The 20366-nt window shown below is 39.0% G+C and overlaps 1 protein-coding gene across 37 annotated transcripts in view; it reads left to right on the plus strand.

Moving 5' to 3' along the window:
* Positions 1–1198: 1198 nt before the first annotated feature.
* The window catches only part of PLEKHA5 (pleckstrin homology domain containing A5), a 179151-nt gene continuing 159983 nt past the window's right edge, over positions 1199–20366 (plus strand). For 32 of the 37 annotated variants that reach the window (XR_008912200.1, XR_008912199.1, XR_008912201.1 and 29 more), the window contains exons 1-3: positions 1219–1583; positions 1778–1857; positions 4786–4843. Coding sequence is in view for 33 of the 37 variants with exons in the window: in XM_056799314.1 (XP_056655292.1) it covers positions 1492–1583; positions 1778–1857; positions 4786–4843 (230 nt within the window). In the remaining 4 variants the exon portion in view is untranslated. Of the gene's footprint in view, positions 1584–1777; positions 1858–4785; positions 4844–5675; positions 7104–20366 lie in introns of those variants that run through there. The other 5 variants (XM_007503558.2, XM_007503566.3, XM_007503562.2 and 2 more) reach the window with 2 other exon arrangements.

The following is a 20366-nucleotide window of genomic DNA, read 5'->3' on the forward strand; positions in this document are numbered from 1 at the left end:
CAAGTGGACTTCAACAAAGTTTTGAGAGAGGAGACGGACTAGGACTTGGAAGTTGGGAAACTCCCTGAAAAAGGAGAGGTTTTTAACAATATCCCTTGTTATGACTTAATTCTCTAATAAGCCTGTTCTTCGTTAAGGTGGTGTGAGCCTGGTTGCTTCCAGAGGCAGAAGGGAGCAATAACTGGGAGAATGGAAACAGGAGCCAAATTTCTCATGTTCTCAGGGATTACCCAGGATGGGGGCTAAGTGTTATAGTCTTAGTTATTGTAGGGAGGCTCCAAAGACTGAATTTGGCCATGATGAGCCCAGAGCTGGGATCCTGAGCTATAAGTTTCAAAGATTAGGATGTAGATGAAAAAGAGTGCAACATGTGATTTCATTGGAGTCCCATCTCATGTATAACTTTGGCCAAGCCATTTAACCTGCTTTTGTCATAGTTTTCTTAATCCAAGGTAAAATGATCCATCCCTTTGAACCTTGTGAAAACAATGAGAAAAATATTTCTGGGGCACCCTGAAAGCAGTTCCAAGAAATGTGCCCTATGACTCCCAAGTCGTACTATTATGATTGAACCCTGTGCAGCCAGTTGGAGTGACTCATCTTTTGGGACAAAGAAGCTCAGGTAATTGCAAATATTGTACACTGAATAGGCAGGGACAAAAAGAGGCAAGCTGTGTGGTGTTGGGAAAGAAGGAAAGTCCATTAAAAAAATGTACCAGGTAAGGGGCTTTTAAGGAAAGCTAAGGAGGAACTTGTCTTCTGAGTCTGAAAACCACATCTTTTCATAGACTCAGTGGCTATCCCTAGCCTTTGATGTCTGGCACAGACACACAAAGCTTTCCTAGTTTTTTTGTTTTTTTTTTTTAACTAAAAAACTGTACTTAACCAACAAAAAATTCTTGGCCTTCCAATAACTGTTAATAACACCAAGCTCTCGAAAGGGGCGTTTTGGGGATTGCTTTTAAATAGCAAAGCATCAGGGCCCCTGGGTTTGCTTTTTCTCCAATCTCCTGGCCGGGAAGCCTCAGGGCAGAGCCCGAGAGGCCGGGATCCAGGCTGGGGCTTTTTTTTTTTCCTTTTCCCCAATAGATCCCGGAACATTCCGGGTGGGAGGGAGGAGGTGTGGACAAGATGGGGGCGCGGCAGCCAGGCTTGCGCCCCTCCCCCGGAAAGAGCCGGGGGTGCGGTGGGGAGGGAGACGTCAGGGGGCGGTGACTCGCCCCAGCCCGGGGTCCAGGCTTCGCTACAGCCCAACCCCAGCTGGAGAGCCGGCCCAGCTCCCAGGCGCGGTGCAGGAGGAGGAGGAGGAGGAGGAGGAGGAGCGGGAGGGGGCGGCGTGCCGGGGGCGCGCCTCGTGGCCGTGCTCGCTCCCTCTGGCTCTCTCTCCCTCCCTCCCATCTCCTTCTCTTCCCTCCCTCGCCTGCGCTACGGGCCGCAAGAGAAGGCGGCGGTGGCGGTGGCGGCGGTGGCGGCGGCAGCTGGGGATCAGACATGGCGGCGGATCTGAACCTGGAGTGGATCTGCTCCTTGCCCCCGACCTGGACTTACGGGATCACCAAAGGCGGCCGCGTGTTTTTCATCAAGTAAAGAGCCCGGGAAGGCTGGAGGAGGCGGGAGGGGGGAGTGGGCAGGGAGGGGTAGAGGGGGCTGGAGAGGAAGAGGAGGCTAGGAGAGAAGGGGCAGACAGGAGAACGAGCGCCCCCCGCAGTGAGCGCCCTCCCCTCCTCCCCCCACCCTACCGCCCCTCTCACTCTCCCGTCTGTCTCCCTTCCTACAGCGAGGAGGCGAAGAGCACCACCTGGCTGCACCCCGTCACGGGAGAGGCCGTGGTCACCGGGCATCGGAGGCAGAGCCCAGGTAACTGCTCAGCCCTGACCTCCCCCTCTGCTGCGTGTGCATGTATTTGTGTGTGTGTGTGAGCGTGTGCATATGTGTCTCTAATTCCCGTCCCGCGCCTCCCAGGAAGCTTTACCCCCAACCTTTTCCCGGTCCCCACCCCAGGCTTATTAAGCCACCTGCACATGAGCTGCTGCCACTCCCCCACGAGGAGGCGAGGTCTTCATACAGGTAGAGGGGCAACCCCGGAGATGCCTCGAACTTGGTGCGTGACCCCTTGGCCCAGAGCCACCCGATTATCTATCTGTTCGTTCTTAGAATCTGAAATCCCTAAGCATCACCACCACACACACTCTCAAACCCCTTCTAACTGCTGCCCCCTATCCTCTTGTCACTGCTTGGAAATGATATCCTCCTTTAGACCTTTACCAATCTCTGCCTGTACCTCTAGTTCCAATCCTGCCTTGGTGCTCAGCATCCTCTTCGGAGCCCCGATAGTACCAAAACCCTACATAATCCAGAACCTGACCCTCCGTCTTGCTGACAGCGACCCACACCATTAGGTCTCTGGACTTCTCCCTCCTAATCACTTCTCAGACCAACATTTGAATAAGTCCTTTCTCTGTCCCCTACGAGGTATTGGGTTCATACTCTAGCATCCCATGCCGCTGTTATGTCATCTGCTCTTTAAAGGTGGGATTTATGCCTAGGTGATTGCAGATAAGAGGGGGAGGAGAGGAATTGGGAGAGGTGCCTTTTTCTGCGACAGTGTAGCTGCAAAAGCTTGCCCATTTCTCTCCCTACCTCTGCTGTTTGCCTCTTCCGAGGACTGAGCTGCTGGAGCTGGAGGATTTTTGCAAGCTGCAGATGCTGGAGATCTGTATTGAAACTCCCCAGCAGTGGCATAGAGGTAGCTGCAGATATTCCTCCTCTGGAGACTTAGCAGCGCAAGTGGCCTAGGGTCCCCTTTTTGGGGGGGCAAACCGCGAGCTCAGGGAAATGTCCAGGGCAGTGGTTTGTTTAAATACTAAGCATAAATTGAATGGGAGATCTGTAGCCAAAATGCTGCTTCAGCTTTCCTTTGTCATTCTTTGTTTACATTAGTGAAACTTGTTTGTCTTAGAAAATGTTGCATGTTTTCTTTCTGGCTGTATTAGAGAGTTCCAAAAGCTTGAACCATGAGTGGTGTAGGTGGGAGACTATTTAGTTCCCCTTCCCCCTCTACTATTTTTTTTTAATTAGTTCTCCTTTAAAATGCTGTCAAGAACATTTAAGAAATGTAATTGTGTTCAGTTTAGTGACTAATCTCTCCAAATTTACCGAAAGGTGGAGGAGGAAGAGAGGGGAGGAAAGGGAAAGTTAGTGACAGGCTTGATGGGGTTGGATTTTTAGGGTTTTCTGACTAATAAATATACTTAGGTCCCATCTGGCCTGTGACTTTTCATTGTCTTTCAGTGTACATTTCTCAGTTTTGTACCTCTGCCTTTTACATATTAATAAATTAGCACATAGTATGGTATTTAAAGAAGCACCAAAATAAGGTGGAATTAGACTTTTCAATGCTTGTTTTGATTATTCTGTTTTCATTAAGCACCCACTACGTGTTGTTAGGCTTTGAAAATGCCCAGCCAAAGACAAAAAACAGATCCTGAGCTTAAGGGGTTTACTTTGGGGGTGGAGGGGGGGTAGGAAGCAGCCTGTATGTGGAAAAGTAAATACAAAATGCATTAAAGATATACACAGACTAATGGGTCTAGGAGAAGATACACAGGAAAGGCCTTTTGTGGGAGGCAGAACTTAGCTGAGAAGCTAGAGGTTTAAAAGGAGGAAAGTAATTTTGACATGGAAGGAGGTCTCTGCAAAGACACCAAAGGTGGAAGTGCTGTGTACATGGAACAGTAAATGGGTATAGAGCATGAAGGGGTGGGGGGTACTGAGATGTTTTGTGCCCGCTTGTCTTATCTGTCTAACAGATCTGATAATGTCCAAGAGTAGAGAAAAATCTGTTCTTTTGTGGGGTATCCACTTGATTTTTTTCATCACATGTCATTTATTTTTCCTTGATTGGCTTTAGACTCAAATCAGTTTATGTCAAAAAGGGATTATATTTAAAACTTGATTATTATTAACAAATAATTTTTAATACGTAATGTCACAATAGTTTACCTGATATGTTAAAGTATATTAGGAATGTCTTCATCTTGGAATCATATAATTCTGGGGGAAAAAAAACAACAGGAAATACATGCTTTTAAATTTTTATGCAATAGCAGATTTCTTTATCTTTAAATATAGTACTCTAAAAGTTTTTCCTTTTATTTAAAAGAGTATTCCTATTCTAAATAAGAAAAGTAGGGATTAGGATGCAAGAAGAAGGTGACATGACATTTGGTGGGAAACTTCTAAACTGTTTTTAAAACTATATCTAGGATTAATATTCTTTAGGCCAGTCCCTTCTCTCTCATTCCCCTTCATACCTAAATCTGAAAGAATAATTGGTTCCCATAATTAGTTTTGATACTGTTTAGTTTTCTAGTAGAAAGGAGCATAGGCAATACCTTGTTTAAAGTAATAACCAAAGTGGAGCTTGATCATACAAATTAATCTTGTGTATCTGATGATGGACTGTGTGTCATAAGAGGACCAGCCTAGTTAAGTTTGAAGAAGCTAGTTACCAGAAGTTTGGCCATTAGATGCTGAATATTTTTGGCCACAGTAGCTTATGAAGAAGTACAAAGGCATGGATGGGTTTATGATCATCATTATATTTCATGGATAAAACTCATAAAAGTCTTGAAGTATTGAAGTATAGCCAAATATTAGTTAAATGTTTTTTGACTTAGAAATACATTTAACAAATAAGAACTAATCATGAAAATTAATGTTGACTTGAAGTTTTTTTCCTAATGGAAACTGCATTAATTGTGTGTGTGTATGTGTGTGTTTTAGATTTGCCTACTGGTTGGGAAGAAGCATATACTTTTGAAGGAGCAAGATATTATATAAAGTAAGTTTATCTATATTGACAATTTGTATTGGTGTTTTGATTATTGTGATTAATGTACTTTATTGTATGTTTAGATTTAGAACTTTGGTGTGTGTGTCTTTTGGTTCTGTTGATGTCATTGAGGGCATGTTTATTTTTTTGATTAAAGCAAAAAAGTATTGATGTGAATGTAATTTCCCAGGTTTCTTATGAAGGTACTAATGAATAGTAAAAAGGTATATGAGAGGCAGTATGGTATTTTTCAGTGGTGTCAAACTTAAAAGAAAAGGGGATATTATAAAGTCCTTTTGGGCCTTAGAAAACCACACTAATATTATTTATAGTCTATTATATTTTTATTTTATTAAATATTTCTGATTCTGTGATGACCTGGAATCAAGTCCTTTCTCTGACACATACTAGCTATTTGACCTTGGGCAAGTTAATGAATCATCGTGCCTTCTTTAACTTGAATAATGATAATTTAACCTCTCAATGCCATTGGCAGTTCTCTAAGACTACAAGTTATAGAAAAGTTGTTGATTTGCATGGTGAGGTGCAACAAGAGTTCACCATCCCAGTGAATCATAGTTCTGGACTCAAACCCCGCCCCCCCCCCTCAAAATCCAGGGAAGGGAAATATCTTACAAAGTTGAGTGATTGAGAATTGTTTGCTTTTTTGAAAATTTTAATTTTATTTAAGTAAAAGAATAGGATTCAGAAAGGTGAGTAGTCTTGTCATTAATTGAATTTGTCTAATATTCTTTCCCTTATTCTTTCAACTAGTTTTAGTTAATCGTGAATTTAGTCATTGTTGAGGTGACAATGCTTGTAAAATTTTTTTTTAATTCAGGATCAAACTTACGCACCCTTATTTTAAGTTGACTTCCTGATCAGCGGATCTTACTGAGAATTTTGCAGTTAACTGTGTAACTATTATGGATGTTTTGTGAACTTTATTCTTGTTTTGTCATAACTTGTTATATATGGACAACTTTTATTATTTTTTAATGATTTTGAAGTTTTCAAAACATAATTATGTATAGATATCAGATAGATTTATTGTAGATTAAGAATGTTTTGCTTAATGTTAGAATGGATGAAAAATGAAGTAGGGTAGAAAGCAGGTTGATAAATTAGTCAAGCTCACGAATTTTCCTTTCACAAATTCAGGGAAAAAGTATTACAAATTAATTCAAAGAGGGAGGAGATATACTTTATCTTATTGTTATTAATTTGAGAAGTTGTACTAGTAAGAGAATGCACAATTTCTTGTTTTCTACTACTTGTTTCAGGCAGTGTTAACCAATTTTGTTGACATGGAAAAGAATGCTGAATTTTTTAATATACTATTTTTTTAGTGAGTTTCTTAATATGTATAAGTTGTTAAGTGGTAAAAACTAGTATGTTTTGGATTATAAGGTCATAGATTTGGCTCTGGAAGGAACCTAAAAGATCATCTAGTTCATCTGTTCAGTTTTATAAATGAAGAAACTGAGTGCCAAGGAAGTGACATAATTTGTTCACATAGGTAGCAGTGATTAACATGACCAGGATTCAAACTTTGGTTCTCTGATTTCATATTGGAAGAAAAGAAGCATTAATTAAGCATCAACTATGTGCCAGGCACAGTACAAATACTATCTCATTTGATCTTCACAGGAATTCTGGGAAATGGTACAATTATTATCCCCATTTTATAGTTGAGAAAATTGAACCAAGCCAATAGTTTAATGATTTTCCCAGGGTCATCCATCTAATAAGTGTGTGAGTGGATTTGAACTCTGGTCTTCCTGACTCCAGGGGTTCCTAGCTGCCAGACCCAGCACTTAATTCTATTTACCACCTACTCTAAAATAGAATGTGCTTTCTTCTGTGTCAAATAGAACCTATCTGTAATGTTAAAGAATGGTAGTTACACTAGAGCTCCCAGCCTATTATTTTAATAATTTTACATTTTAAAATACCTATGTGAAAATATAATGCTATCATTACTGATCAATTTAGTTGAATATAGACATTTAGAATATTGTGATGTTTTACGTGGGTAATTTACAATCTGAAGCCCTGTGAAGAGATAAAGCTTGGTATAGTGCAAAAAGTATCAGTCAAGACCCAAATTAAATTCATGGGCTGTGGTACTTGTATTGCCCTAGGCAAGTCATTTCTCCTCTCTGTTTTCTTCATCTGTAAAATGGGAAAGATAAACTCTGTGGTTTCAGCTTCATAGTATTATTTCTGAATTCAAATAAAAATTTGGGTGTAAAATGTTTTTGAAAGTGTAAAGTGTTCTTTGAACAGTCTCTTTTGTTTTTTGGGTTTTTTTTTTAATGTCTGGACTATGTCAGAATACCGAATGGGTATTGGGTTTGGTTAGAGTATGCTTAACAAGGGATGATAAGAATGTGTAATTTAAATCTTGTTAATCTAATCAAATAAGCTCTGAAGTGAAAAGGAAAGAGAATGGGGAAGAGCCTGCACAACATAATCCCACCTAAGAAAAATACAACAGTGTAGCAGAGTAGTTATAGAGGCACCTATATATTCACAAGTGAAAAAATCCAAAAGGAAACCAACAGGGGGACCATGACTTTTCATCTCCAAACACCCACAAATGAGTAACAAATACAAACACAAGGGGACAAATTTAAGGACTAGGACTGCTCCTGGGAGTGATTGAGACAGGTGGGGGAAAGCAGAAATGTAAAAGATATCATCTGAGTAATGCATATTGAAAAAATAGGAACTGTTCTTGAAGTGAGAGAGAGTGTGATCACTAGACAAATTGGGACACTCCCTTGTTGTCCTACAATGGCAAGAGAATGTTAGAAAGGCTCCCAGAATGTTCAGTGTGGGGGCCCTGAATGTCACATAATTATGGGAGATAAAGTCAGGATGGGGAGCTGAGATGATCTTGTAGTCTGCATTGTTGGAGGAAATACCCATATTCATGATTCATGGCAATTTTGGAGAACTTTCCCCTGCCAAGAAAAGTATTCCTTGGTTTTGAAATAACAAAACAACAGTGGCTAATGGAAAATTGATAATGAAATTGAGGAGATACTAAGAAAGATTGTCCTGATAAATTCACATCACCAGACTCAATGATCTACATGGTAGCATACAGAAGGAACTAGTTGGTTTGACTTCCAAGCTGTCATCTTTGGAAAGGTAGAAAAGGATTGGAGGGGAATAAATGCCCTGGTTTTTTAAAAGAGGGTTTGAGAAAATGGCATAAGCCAGTAAGCCTACCCTCCATTCCTGGGAAACTTCTAGAATGTAGGGATAATTGGTGAACTTTGAGAAAAGGACCGAGTGATTCCATTCTGGGACATATTCTCTGGATAAAGTTTACTTAAATGGAGCCATGCCCTCCTCCACTGAAGAGTTTCCTCCAGGGCTGCATATTGAAACCCTGTCCTGCCTGCCTATCCTGGGTGACACTTGTTCGTTCTTTCAAAACTTCCACACAGCATCCATTCCGCTTGCTGGAAAGCTTTGCTTTCTCTCAGCCTTGCTGGGCACCACCAGAGCATTCTGGTTGTCCCCATCTTTCTCTTGCCATAGGATTCTCTCATCCAATTCCTTGATGACCTCCTCTCTTCAGAGTTCCATCTCGGTTTAATGTTGCAGCCTGCTTACTCATACCATGCACCTATATCTAGTTTATTTGGGGTTTTTAGCAAAGAATTTGACAAGGTCTCCTGTATTAATTATTTTTTTTTTAACCCTTACCTTCTGCCTTAGAATATTCTTTTTTTTTTTTAAACCCTTACCTTCCGTCTTGGAGTCAATACTGTGTATTGGCTCCAAGGCAGAAGAGTGGTAAGGGCTAGGCAATGAGGGTTAAGTGACTTGCCCAGGGTCACATAGCTAGGAATTGTCTGAGGCCAGACTTGAACCCCAGACCTTCCATCTCTATGCCTGGCTCTCAATCCACTAAGCCATCCAGCTGCCTCCCTGTTTAAAATATTTTTAACCAAGTATTGGTTCTAAGACAGAAAAGAGGTAAGGACTAGGCAATGGGGGTTCATTGAGAAAATGTCCAGGGTCATGTAGCTAGAAAGTATCTGAAGGCCAAATTTGAACCCAGAACCTCTGGGGCCTGGCTCTCCATCTACTGAGCCACTTAACTGCCCCTTGTGTAACTCTTGTGAATAAGAAATTTGGGCTGAATTGATAGTTCATTAGGTGAATTTGACAATAGTTGGATTCTAGGTCTGAAAGAGCAATCATTATTAATGTCATGTTTTAAAGAAGTTTAGGATAAGGTAATAATTGTTGGCAACATGTATAAGTCATTTTAAATGTTTTCACCAAAGAAAAGTTAACATTTAAAATTAATGCTTTATCTTAAAGACTAATATTAAATGCTTTATTTTCTTCTTAGAGATAATTATATATAAAGTTTCCAAATCTATTCCTCTATTTTGATTTTATGAAAGTTTAGATTCCATTTACTTGAAAATAGAATCTCCACATGATTGAGTGTCATTTATCTTTAATTTCTATGGTGTGTCTTTAGAAAAGAAAATTGTTGTTATAAGAGAATATTGAGGGAGGCAGCTGGGTAGCTAAGTAGATTGAGAGTCAGGCCTAGAGATGGGAGGTCCTGGGTTCAAATCTGGCCTTAGATGCTTCTTAGCTGTGTGATCCTGGGCAAGTCATTTAACCCCCATTGCCTAGCCTGTACCACTGTATTAATTCTAAGGCAGAAGGTAAGGGGGGGGGGGGGGGGAGAGAGAGAGAGAGAGGGAGAGAGAGAGAATTATATCTGTATTCTTACTCTAGGTCATATGGCTTAGCTTAAATTGTGAAAGCTAATCCATCATGTTTGAAATGAACAAAGCATTTGGAAATACTGCTTACTTATAAAAAAGGATGCTTATTCATTCTCTAATGACTAGCTGTTGAATGTGTCATGATGTGTCATCAGATCTCCTTTTGTGCATCATGGCTTTGACATAGTTATCTTAAGAGTCCCCCCAAAACCTCAGAAGCACTCTGAGAAGTTATAATGAACAGCAGGTTGAAGAATAAGTCAGTGCTGTGCAAATTAACTGTACGTTAATATTCCTGTTCTCCTTAAATATTTATAAAATGATACAGTAGTATTTTGCCTGTAAGATTTCATCTTCATATAACTATACTGCAATATATTGCAACTTGATGTTTAAAATTCAAATCACTATTCCTGGAGAAATCACTAATTGAGACTCAAGAGTGGGCATGGGGCTAGGGGGACTCCTGTCCGGAAGACTGACTAGTTCAAAGCAAAACAGAGATTGAAACTCTTAACTTGGCTGTCATTTCTCATAATAGTAAAATATTATTTTTAGTAGCATTTAATAATCAGATATTGACCAGAATCCATTGATTTGTTTTTTATTGCTTTTCTGTGGTTTCAGATTTTCATGATTACCTGATTTTTTAAAGATGATAAAGTATTTTAGGAAAGATTAACTTGATAATTTATACTCATTTGCATTTCTGTAGCACTTTATGCTTACTTGGAATGCTTTCAGATCTATTATTTTATTAGGTATAATGAGATAATTAGTCCTTGACATTAAGGAGTTCTCAGTCTTGTTGGGGGAGAGGAGACAAATATATTAGCCAATTCAGTTTTTTTTTTAAGCCATGTACAAAAGGATAGAAGGAAGAATCGATAATAGAGAATAAGATTGTTAAAAGAATAGATAGTGGATATTGAGAAAAAGAAGCAGTAATCACAAAGTCATTGTGGCTGGCTTTATCAAAACAGGTCATACCATATTCATCTGACTTCCTTTTCTGACATAATTATTAAAATATTGTGTGCGCACACACACACATATAGATATATTCAGGGGAATACTGCAGATAGAGTTAGCTTATAACATTTGATAAAGACTAATTGTGTGTTGGGGGGATGCTCAGTGGATGGAGAGCCAGGCCTGGAGACGGGAGGTCCTGGGTTCAAAGCTGTCCTCAGACACTTCCCAGCTGTGTGACCCTGGGCAAGTCACTTAACCCCCATTGCCTAGCCCTTATTGATCTTCTGCCTTGGAACTATATTGATTCTAAGATGGAAGGTGAGGGTTTAAAAAAAAGACTACTACTAAGTGAACTAGGTGGCTCAGCATGCAGGGTTCTGAACTTCGAGTCTGAGAAACCAGAGTTCAAATCTGCTCTCAGCCACTTACTTATTTATGATCTTGGACGATGTATCTAAGCTCTGTCTGTTTTGGTTTCCTCTCTTGTAAAATGGGCCCCCTCACAGCACCTTACACCAGATCGTCTTTAGGGGTGGCTAGGTAGCGCAGTGGATAGAGCCAGGCCTGTGGGGGGAGGTTCTGGATTCAAGTGTGACCTCAGATACTTGCTGCCTGTGTGACGCCTAGGGCAGAAAGGACGCCTTTGAGAAAGGCAGCTTTTCATAGACAAGCTGGGGAGAGGCAGAGTTGGCCTTGGGTGAGTGGCTCTCCAAGGGTAGTCATTAATAATGTGATGTTAGCCTGGAAAGAGGTTTTAAATAGAATCTTGCCATGATCGGTGTTTGGCCTTGCGCTGTTCTGCATCCATCAGCCACTTACTAGAAGTGTGCTTTGATAACTGGCTTGCTTTTCTCATTGCATAGGCCAGTGACCATGAGGAGAGGCTAGAACAGGACCTGACAGGTTAGGATGTGGGACCACTGCTAATACAGAGAACTTTAATAAAGTTCTACCTAAAGTCTTAGACTGGAGTTCAAAAACTGTTATCAGTGCAATGTAGGGGAGGCGGCACTAGTTTATGTGCAAAAGATTTGGGGATTTTGGTGAATTGTAGCTCATGAGTCAGACATCTTGACTTATCAAATACTCCTCAATGAATGAAAATTTGTTAAGAGGTTACAATTCTAAGATGGATGGTTATGGGGAGAGGGGGAGGGAGAGGAAGGAAGGAAGGAAGAGAAAGAAACAAGGAAGGAAGAAGGGGGAGGGGGAGGAGAGAGAGATAAAGGGAGGAAGGGAGAAGAGAGGAGAAGGGAGGGAGAGGGGGAAGAGAGAGCAAGAACATGGAAGATCTCAGAGGCAAGGCACTAAAAAGACTAAGAAAGACCTACAAAAAAGAGGCGGAGATGAGAAGAAAGAGTATTCTAGTCGTGGGAATGTATTTCTTAGCCTGTCTGAAAGGAACAAAGAGGCAACACAGCAAGCCTATGACTGGTTTAATCTCAGCAAAGCTGGGTCCTTGGCTTTCCTCCCACCTAAAGACAATTGAATGAGGGTTTTCTCCCTTTTTTATACCCTAACATAACGGTATACAAGATCCCACCCCAGTCATCAGCCGCTAGTCCTAGGACAGTTGAAAATGAGAGATCAAGGAATCTTTCTGTCCCAGATCTTGTACCTTGTATGTATGGTCAAGCCTTCTGCTTGGAACCTCTAAGAAGGCGCAGGACTTCTGAGCTACATCCTATGGCAAAAGGCTGGTTTATAGAAAGTTAATGGGGTGTGTGTGTGTGTGTGTGTGTGTGTGTGTGTGTGTGTGTGTGTGTATTCAGTTAAATAATACATTAATGTTACTATCTATTCAATATGTTTACTATAATTCTGTTGATCATTAATCATTATCCCAGATGAATCACTTCGAACACCTGGGATCTTAAAGGGGCTCCGGGATTCTCATTCTCTTCAGGAGGAACCAGTGCAAAGATCGAGAAGTGAGTTGGCATTGATGGGAGGGACTGCAGGTAGGCAGGTGTCGCTGCATGGCTGAGTGCATTAAGAAAATCACTTGGGTAGGCTATTGCAGGATGGAATGGAAACAGGGAGAGACCAATTGGAAGGCAAGTGTCCAAGGGAGAGGTGATGACTTGATGCCAGGAGAAGAGATGAGGTCACGGTCCTGCTTTTCTCCAGTAATGCTGCACATGCTATTGTCTAGGTGAGAGGATGTTGGCGAACTAGGGAGTTTCCAGAGGAGGTGACTGAGGTGGAGGGGCTTGGACCCCAGACCATAAATGCAACTTGAAAGATGTAGGAATGTTTGGCATGGAGTTAACTCGGTGCCTGTTTTGAAATCTGGATTTGAAGGGCTGGAATCAGTCAAGAGTAGGATTAAGAGGTTTAGGCTTTTTGCCAACCAGAATTTGAATCTAAACTAGAAGTAGGGGTGTGGGAGTGGATTTAGGTTTCCAGAGCTAACCAGCAATGTACTAGGCTACCTTTGGGCTGGGGGGTTCCCTCTCCTTTGAGGTCTTTGGGAGAGAACTGGATGATCACGTGTCAAGGCCAGATGCAGATTGAATTAGAAGGGCTTTCCTCTCTGAGGTTCCTTTCAGCTCCTGTGTTCTTGGGTTCTGTCAGGTTGTGTTCTTTATTTTTGTTGCTCCATAAGTGACAATACTCTGCATATTATAATAATAGCTGGTGAGCATTTACATAACATTTCAAGATTGACAAAAATACTTTTCTTTTTATCTTTACAATTTTGGAAGGTAGGTGCTGTTATTCTTGTTTTATAGATGAGGAAATTGAATCCTTTGTCCCAGGTTATACCTTTATTAAGCGTTACATCTGAACTGGAGTTCCAAGGCTAGTCCACCATGCCATGTAGCTGTTGTATACTTAAAAACTGCTTGGTAGGCATTGAATATACATTGAATTGAGGTATAAATATATTCTGAAACATTAGAGAAAGTGCTCTAACCATTTTAAATGCTTTCTTTACAATTTTAGAAAAAGACAATTCTGTGGGAAGTAAAGTTTTTATAGATAGAAAAATTGGTACAATAGGAAAACCAAAAGATTTGGAGTCAAAGCCAGCTCATTTGACAGATGAGAAAGTGAGGCAGGCAGGGTTAAATAACTTGCCCAGGCTCACACAGTGTCTGAGGGCAGACTTGAACTCTGGAAGATAAGCCTGACTGTCCACTGGGCCACCTAGTGGTCCTCTGAGGGACCTGTTGGATCAGTCATTTCAGTTAGACCTGACTCTTCATGACCCCATTTGGGGTTTTCTTGCCAAAAATTCTAGAGTGGTTTGCAATTTTCTTCTCCAGGTCATTTCACAGATGGAGAAACTGAGACAAACAGGATTAAATAAGTGTCTGAGGTCAGATTTGAACTTGAGTCTTCATGACTACAGGCTTGGTGCTCTACTTACTAGCTTTTCAGAGGGACTTGTGTTTTAATCCAAGCCTTACTCTGAATTATTACTTTCCACACCTGTTAAATGAAATTGAACTAACTGACCTCTGAGGTTATTCTAAACCAAATTCTATTACCTTTGTGCCATCCATTTGTAGATAACTTTTAAATATATTTAGAACTAAAAATTATGGTTGTATTTGACATCAGAGATGCCTTTCATTTTTTATTTGTTTTTGCTGCCTCTGAAAGGTTTAATGTCTAATTTTGAGCCTTTAAAAATATAAATTTTTTGAGTTCTTAAATCGTAGTGTCAGAGATGATAATTTTCCTCTAATTTAATATAAAATTATTTTCATTTTGTCAGTTATATTTAATATCCAGGTAATGGAGCTAAGTGTACCTGAATTATATAAAGATTTTTGTTTTTTAACATGATTTTTTATTCTCTGTGATAATAGAATCTTAGGAGATTAAATCATTTTATACAGATTTTAGACTTTAGCTTTCTAGAGTTGAGTTTTTATTATAACAAGATGATTATTTTCATTACTAGGGGTTAGAAAGATGATATACAAATAAGGCTGTTAATAACAAGACTTTTTTAGAATAGGTGTTTAAAAGTGCCTTCAAAAATATTTTATCTTAATCAGCACTTATTGATCAGTCCCTTTATGCTGGATGTCAGGGATATTGATGTAGGATGTAGAATCTCTGTCTTTAAGGTATCTGGAACTTTATTGAAATCAAGTTCCACTAAATCAAAAGTCAGTGATTTTTCCTGATTTCTGAATGTTAAATAAACATGGAGATATAGGTTAGAGAATATGAGTAAAATGGAAAGGGAAAACAAGAGCCTTAGAGCAAGAGATAAAATAGGAAAAAGGTTGAAATATTGGCAGCAGAGAATAGTAGAGTGCTGGCAAAATTTAAACGAGGTACTCAAAGATAACAAGTGATTTTTGTTGTTCATGAGAATATATATTGTCACAAATAGGAAGATTTCTCAAGTCATATATTAAACTATTGGAGTGTGTCTTTGTTATAGTAAAAGTTCTAGCTCTTTTAAAGGGGTAGAACAGGGAAACTTGTCTAACTAGTCACACAGGATTTCCTATACCTCTTTTGATTTTGAGATTAAGCAGAAATACCTCTTCAATTTAGATTGTTCTGAGATTTCAAATTCCAGATGACTGAAGCTCTGCATCAAATTAATGAAAGTTTTCTGTCTAGCTAAGTAAAGCTCCCTGTTAATTATTCTAGCAACAATAAAAATTCATTATTTAAGTGCCTGCTATTTTATTTTACTATGTATGTGCATGGTGCTATGCTGTGATTCCAAAGAGAAAAAGAGGGGCGGGGGAAAGCTGCTTTACTATTTTTTAGTTGATACAACATGAACACAGAAGAATTCAAGGTAGCTTGAGGAGGAGGAGGAGGAGAGAGCATTAACTAAATTAGGGAATTGGGAAAGGTTATTTATGGAGTACTTGTTAACTCTGTAGCTTTCAGGGAAGTTGAGGTTTCTGATAGTTTGAGATGAGGAGAGTGTACTGTATGCATGAAGGTGAGAGAAAGCATTAGTAAATATTATTAAATAAATAAGAAACAACATACATACATACAAGAAAAACAACAAGGGAGATTCAAATAGCTTCCAATACCAAAGGAATTGACTTGATTTTGGAGATAGTAGTCAGCCATTAGAATTTATTGAGTAGAAGAGAGAAACGTGGTCATTCATGGTCAGAACTATGCTTTAGGAACGTGATTTTGGCAGCTGTTGGGACAAGGAGGCCAGTTGGGAAGTTATGACACCAGTTGAGACGAGAGGTGATCAGCATGAACCAGAGACGGGTATGAAAAATGTGAGGAGAAATGACAAGTCTTGGAGGTGATTGGCTATGTGAAGTATGGGTAAGAGTGTTTTTATGTGTTTATGAGGTTCCTGAGCTGCTTTTAAATGTCATCTTATCCCCACTCTGCTTCTATTATTTATACAGACTGGTCAGAGGTCTTCACACTTCATCCTGTGTCTTTTCTGACTGGTTCACTTCAGTAGTCCCTTTCTCAAAACTATTTGCCCACTTCTGCCCATGCTGGCCTAGTTTCCTCTGCAGCCTATAGATTCTTCCTGAACCCAAATCTTCATTGCTCAGTATTTGTAACTCCCAATTAAGCTCTTCATAGTTTTTTAACTGAATTTTTATTGATATCTTTTTTAATATCACTGAAATTTCTCCCAGTGTTGTTTTTCCCCCCTCCCACATAATATACTTATATTACTTTTAATAGGCTCCATGCTTTTCCAGTGCAGCTTTTGACATTACCACCAAAGAAATCTTCTTGTTGTAGCAACCACGGTGATCATGTTAATCAAAAAAATTTTAGGAGTTTCTCATTTCCTATTAAATAAAATTCAATCTCATTAGCTAGCCTGCTGCAGTCTTGTTTCTATCTATCTTTCTAGTCTTAATTCACTCTACGCTGCTTTCTAACCAAAGTGGATTACTTACTCTTGCCTGAATTTTATGCTATTCTTTCCCAATCTCATTCTAGTGTTGTTCATGCCTGGAATGAACTTCCTTTCTCCACCTATTGAAAACCTACCTACCTCTTCAAGGCCTTTGGTCCTAGTTCCTTCTTGAAGTCTTCATTAACAACACCTCCCCTCTTCCAAACTATTATCTTTCCTTTTTTCAAAGAATCATCTCATTAAGAATTTTCTGACTGTTGCTCATCTAATATGGGACTCCCTAAACAGTAGTACCATTCCTTCTTTGATTCTCTTTTCCTTCTTATAAAAAATCCCATTTTATTGTCTTTGGCATTCATTGCCCCACTAATCTTATTCTGAGCATTAGTCCTCTTGACATTACCTTTACTGGATGGTGCTTTGCATAGCTTCTATCTTCTGTTAAGCATTTAATTAATTAAGCTTATTAATTTCTGGTTGCCTTTACTTACGTTCTTCTTAAATCCATTGTAGTTACTCTTATCTACCTGGATGAAGACATATAAAAAGTTTTCAGTTTAAGGCACATAAATTTTTCCCCAACCCTTATTAGTTGCACTTCAGCCCTTGCTGAGATTTCATCATTTGTATATTTGAGTCTTGGACAAAAAATCCAAAACCTATTCTTAAACCTGGTTGTAGGCCCCTAGCTATACCCTTCTGTCAGAATTCTCCCTTTTCTCTGCATCAGTGATAAAGACATCACCTCTAAAGTCTTCCATTTCTAGTGCAAAACTGCCTAATTATTAGCATTGCTTTTTAGATTCCTTCTGATAGCTTCCTTTGTTCCTTCCCTCCCCTCTCCAAGAATGGATGGTCAACTTTACTCCTTCTATTCACCTTATTGTTTTTCATTTGTATTACAGTTGTTTGGATTCATACCTTATCCTGCCCTACTGAACCTTGGGCTCTTTGAAGGAAAGGATCAGTGCTTTTGCTTCCCTTTGCTTTGCAAACCATTGTAAACACAATATTTAGGAGTCCTAGTCATTTAATGTTAAGTTGTATTAACATGCTTTTATATAAAAAATTAATGTGTCACTGAGGTACAGAAATGGAAAAGCTTCTTTCCCCAAGGATAGAAAACATTTGCTTCTTGGGAAGATAACTTTCTTTGAAAAGAAATGAGTAATCTCTTAATTATCTTGTCTTTTTATAGCTGTTACTGCCTCCTGACAGTAATATTATGCAGACCTCTCTTTGGAACTTGGTGCTTAATTGACTTTTGGGTCACAAGGGTTAGAAAGGAGGCTTTTTTGGATGACTTTCACATTCAACCCCCTCCCACTCCCCTCACTGGAATTATAATGAATCAGCAAATTAAATCCCAGCTAGTTACTGAAACTCAGGTTTTTACTTGGCATTATTACATAGTGTAAGCATTTCAATTTAGTAGGTGGTTTTATTTTCACCACATCAGGTAATGTGAAAGTCAGAGACATTTATAAAAGAAATCACACTTTTAGATTGAGTACAAAAATACCCTATGATATCTTGAATAAGTTTTTTAAGTTCAAAAACTGGTAACTTGCTCTGTCCTTGCCATTCAACTGTTACTAGTTCTGTGTGCCTACCCCTCCAGCTGGTGGAGCAGGAAATAAAGCAGTGGGCATGGACTCAGAAAGATTTGAGTTCAAATGCAGCCTCTGAGACAGGTATTAGCTATGTGTCCATGGGCAAGTCACTTAACCTTTGTTTGCCTCAGTTGCTTTAATTGTAAAATAGGGGTAATAATAGCATCTACTTCACAAGAGTTTTTGTGAGGATCAACATTAGATTTAAAAAATGCTTAGTATGGTGCCTCTGTTAGGTTCCAAAAGATTCTTGAGAGTGATACATTTGATTTCCAAATTATAGTATTGATTCAGTGGTTAAAATGATCATTTTCATAGGGATAATGTCACAAGACATTTTACTTTTTTAAATGAGCGTTTCCATGTATAAAGTAGAACATAAAAAGATTGCATATGAAACTGAATTTGATAGAGTAGTGAATACAATGATGTGTAACGCACAGCATTTGTAAATTTTAAAGTGCTTTACAAATGGTTAGCCAGTGCTATTCCATACTGCTTTGAAAAAAGTGTATAAGTTTAACATGTTATCTTTGAAAGCTGTCCTACTTGTCTGTGCTTCCTTCTGACTTTTTGTTCTCTTTTATGCTTTTTAAAAAATATTGTAGTGGTTATTTCTTTTCAACAATAACACTTTAGCCCTTACACCAACCCCCACCCCCATATATTAAAAACAAACAAACAAAAATCCTTAGGACAAATAAGCATTTAAACAAAACAAACCCACAGTGGCAGTTTCTGAATATATGTCTCATTCTATACCTGAAGTCTATTCTCTCTGTCAGAAAAATGGGCAACTTGCTTGCTTTATTATAGGTCTCCTAGAGATGTGGTTGGTCATTACTTTGATTACAGTTCTTAGATCTTTCAAAGATTGTTTTGTCTTTACAGTCTGTAGAAAAACACTGTAAAAAAAATCTCCTAATTTTCTTCACTTCACTTTGAATCAGTTCATCTAAGTCTTTCCAAGTTTCTCTGAAAATCATCTATTTTGTTATTTCTCAGGGCAGTTAGGGGTTATGGTAGATAGTGCTGGGTCTGAAGTTCAGAAGACTCATCTTCCTGAATGAAATCTGGCCGAAAGACACCATCTGTGTGACTCCTAGGCAGGTTACTTAACACTGTTGACCTCAATTTGCTTATCCATAAAATGGCCTGGAGGAGGAAATGGCAAACCATCCAGTATCTTTGCCAAGGAACACCAAAAATGGAATCATGAAGAATCTGAAGTAAGACTGAAACAACAAAACAATAAACTAATATTCCATTACATTCATATTACAATTAATTCAACCATTCCCCAAATGCTAGTCATCCTCTTAAGATTCCAGTTTTCTTTTTCCTTTTAATCCTCCCTTCAAGAACAAAAAGTTAAATTTGTTTGGGCTCCTTGCTTTCCTTGAATTGCCTTCCCTATTTAGGCCTCCCCTCTTACTTGTTTCCCTGATAAGATTTATGTATTTCTACAGAGAACTGTTGGTGTGTATGAATGTGTAAGTGCTCAGCTCTTCTTTGTTTCAGATAAGAAAGAGGTTCATTTGATGAGGTTTCTTTTGTGTATTCTCTTCAGATGATTTCCCCTACCAGTTATGAGAAATAAAAAGTTCTACTCCTTTTTTCTTCCTTTCTATAGTAGTGTATATACTTTTTTATATGCTTCTCTTTCCTTTCTTAAAGCCTGCAAAACAGAAACAATTCATCCCATCCCTAGGTCTGATATTTTTCTTATTTAACTTTCTCACTATCCTTTGAAAATATTAAGGTTCTCAAGAGACACTCATTTCTTCTTTCTTCTCTGTTAAAATGTTAGCACTACATCATCAATACAGACTTTCCAAATGCTCAAAGCTTTAACTTGCCAGTTTTCCTTTGACTCTTATTTGTAATTCAGAGTTCCTATTTGGCTCTGATCTTTTCATCAGAAATGCTTGAAAATCCTCTTCCATTAAATTTCTAATTTTCTCCTCTGTAGGATTATACTCTGTTTTGCTTGATAAGCTATTCTTGGTTGTAAGCCATATTAAATCTTTTGCCTTCTGAGATATTCAATTTTAGTTTCTTTCATGTAGGGAAGAAGCTGCCGGGTCTTGTGTACTACTATGGTTCCTTATTATTTGAGTGACTTATTTCTGGTTTCTTGAAGTGTTGGTTTTTAATTTGATTTGAAAACTACATTTGGAGTATGACATTCCTGTGAGTTTTTCCTTTTTGAATTTCTTTCAGGATATGACTGTAGATTTTTCCTATTTTCGCCTAATAGACTTAGGCTGTTGTTATTTATGATTTCTTCAACAATAATCAAGGGGATAGCTGGGTAGCTCAGTGGGTTGAGAGCCAGG

The sequence above is a fragment of the Monodelphis domestica genome, chromosome 5 (assembly GCF_027887165.1).
Source record: "Monodelphis domestica isolate mMonDom1 chromosome 5, mMonDom1.pri, whole genome shotgun sequence".
Lineage (NCBI taxonomy): Eukaryota > Metazoa > Chordata > Mammalia > Didelphimorphia > Didelphidae > Monodelphis > Monodelphis domestica.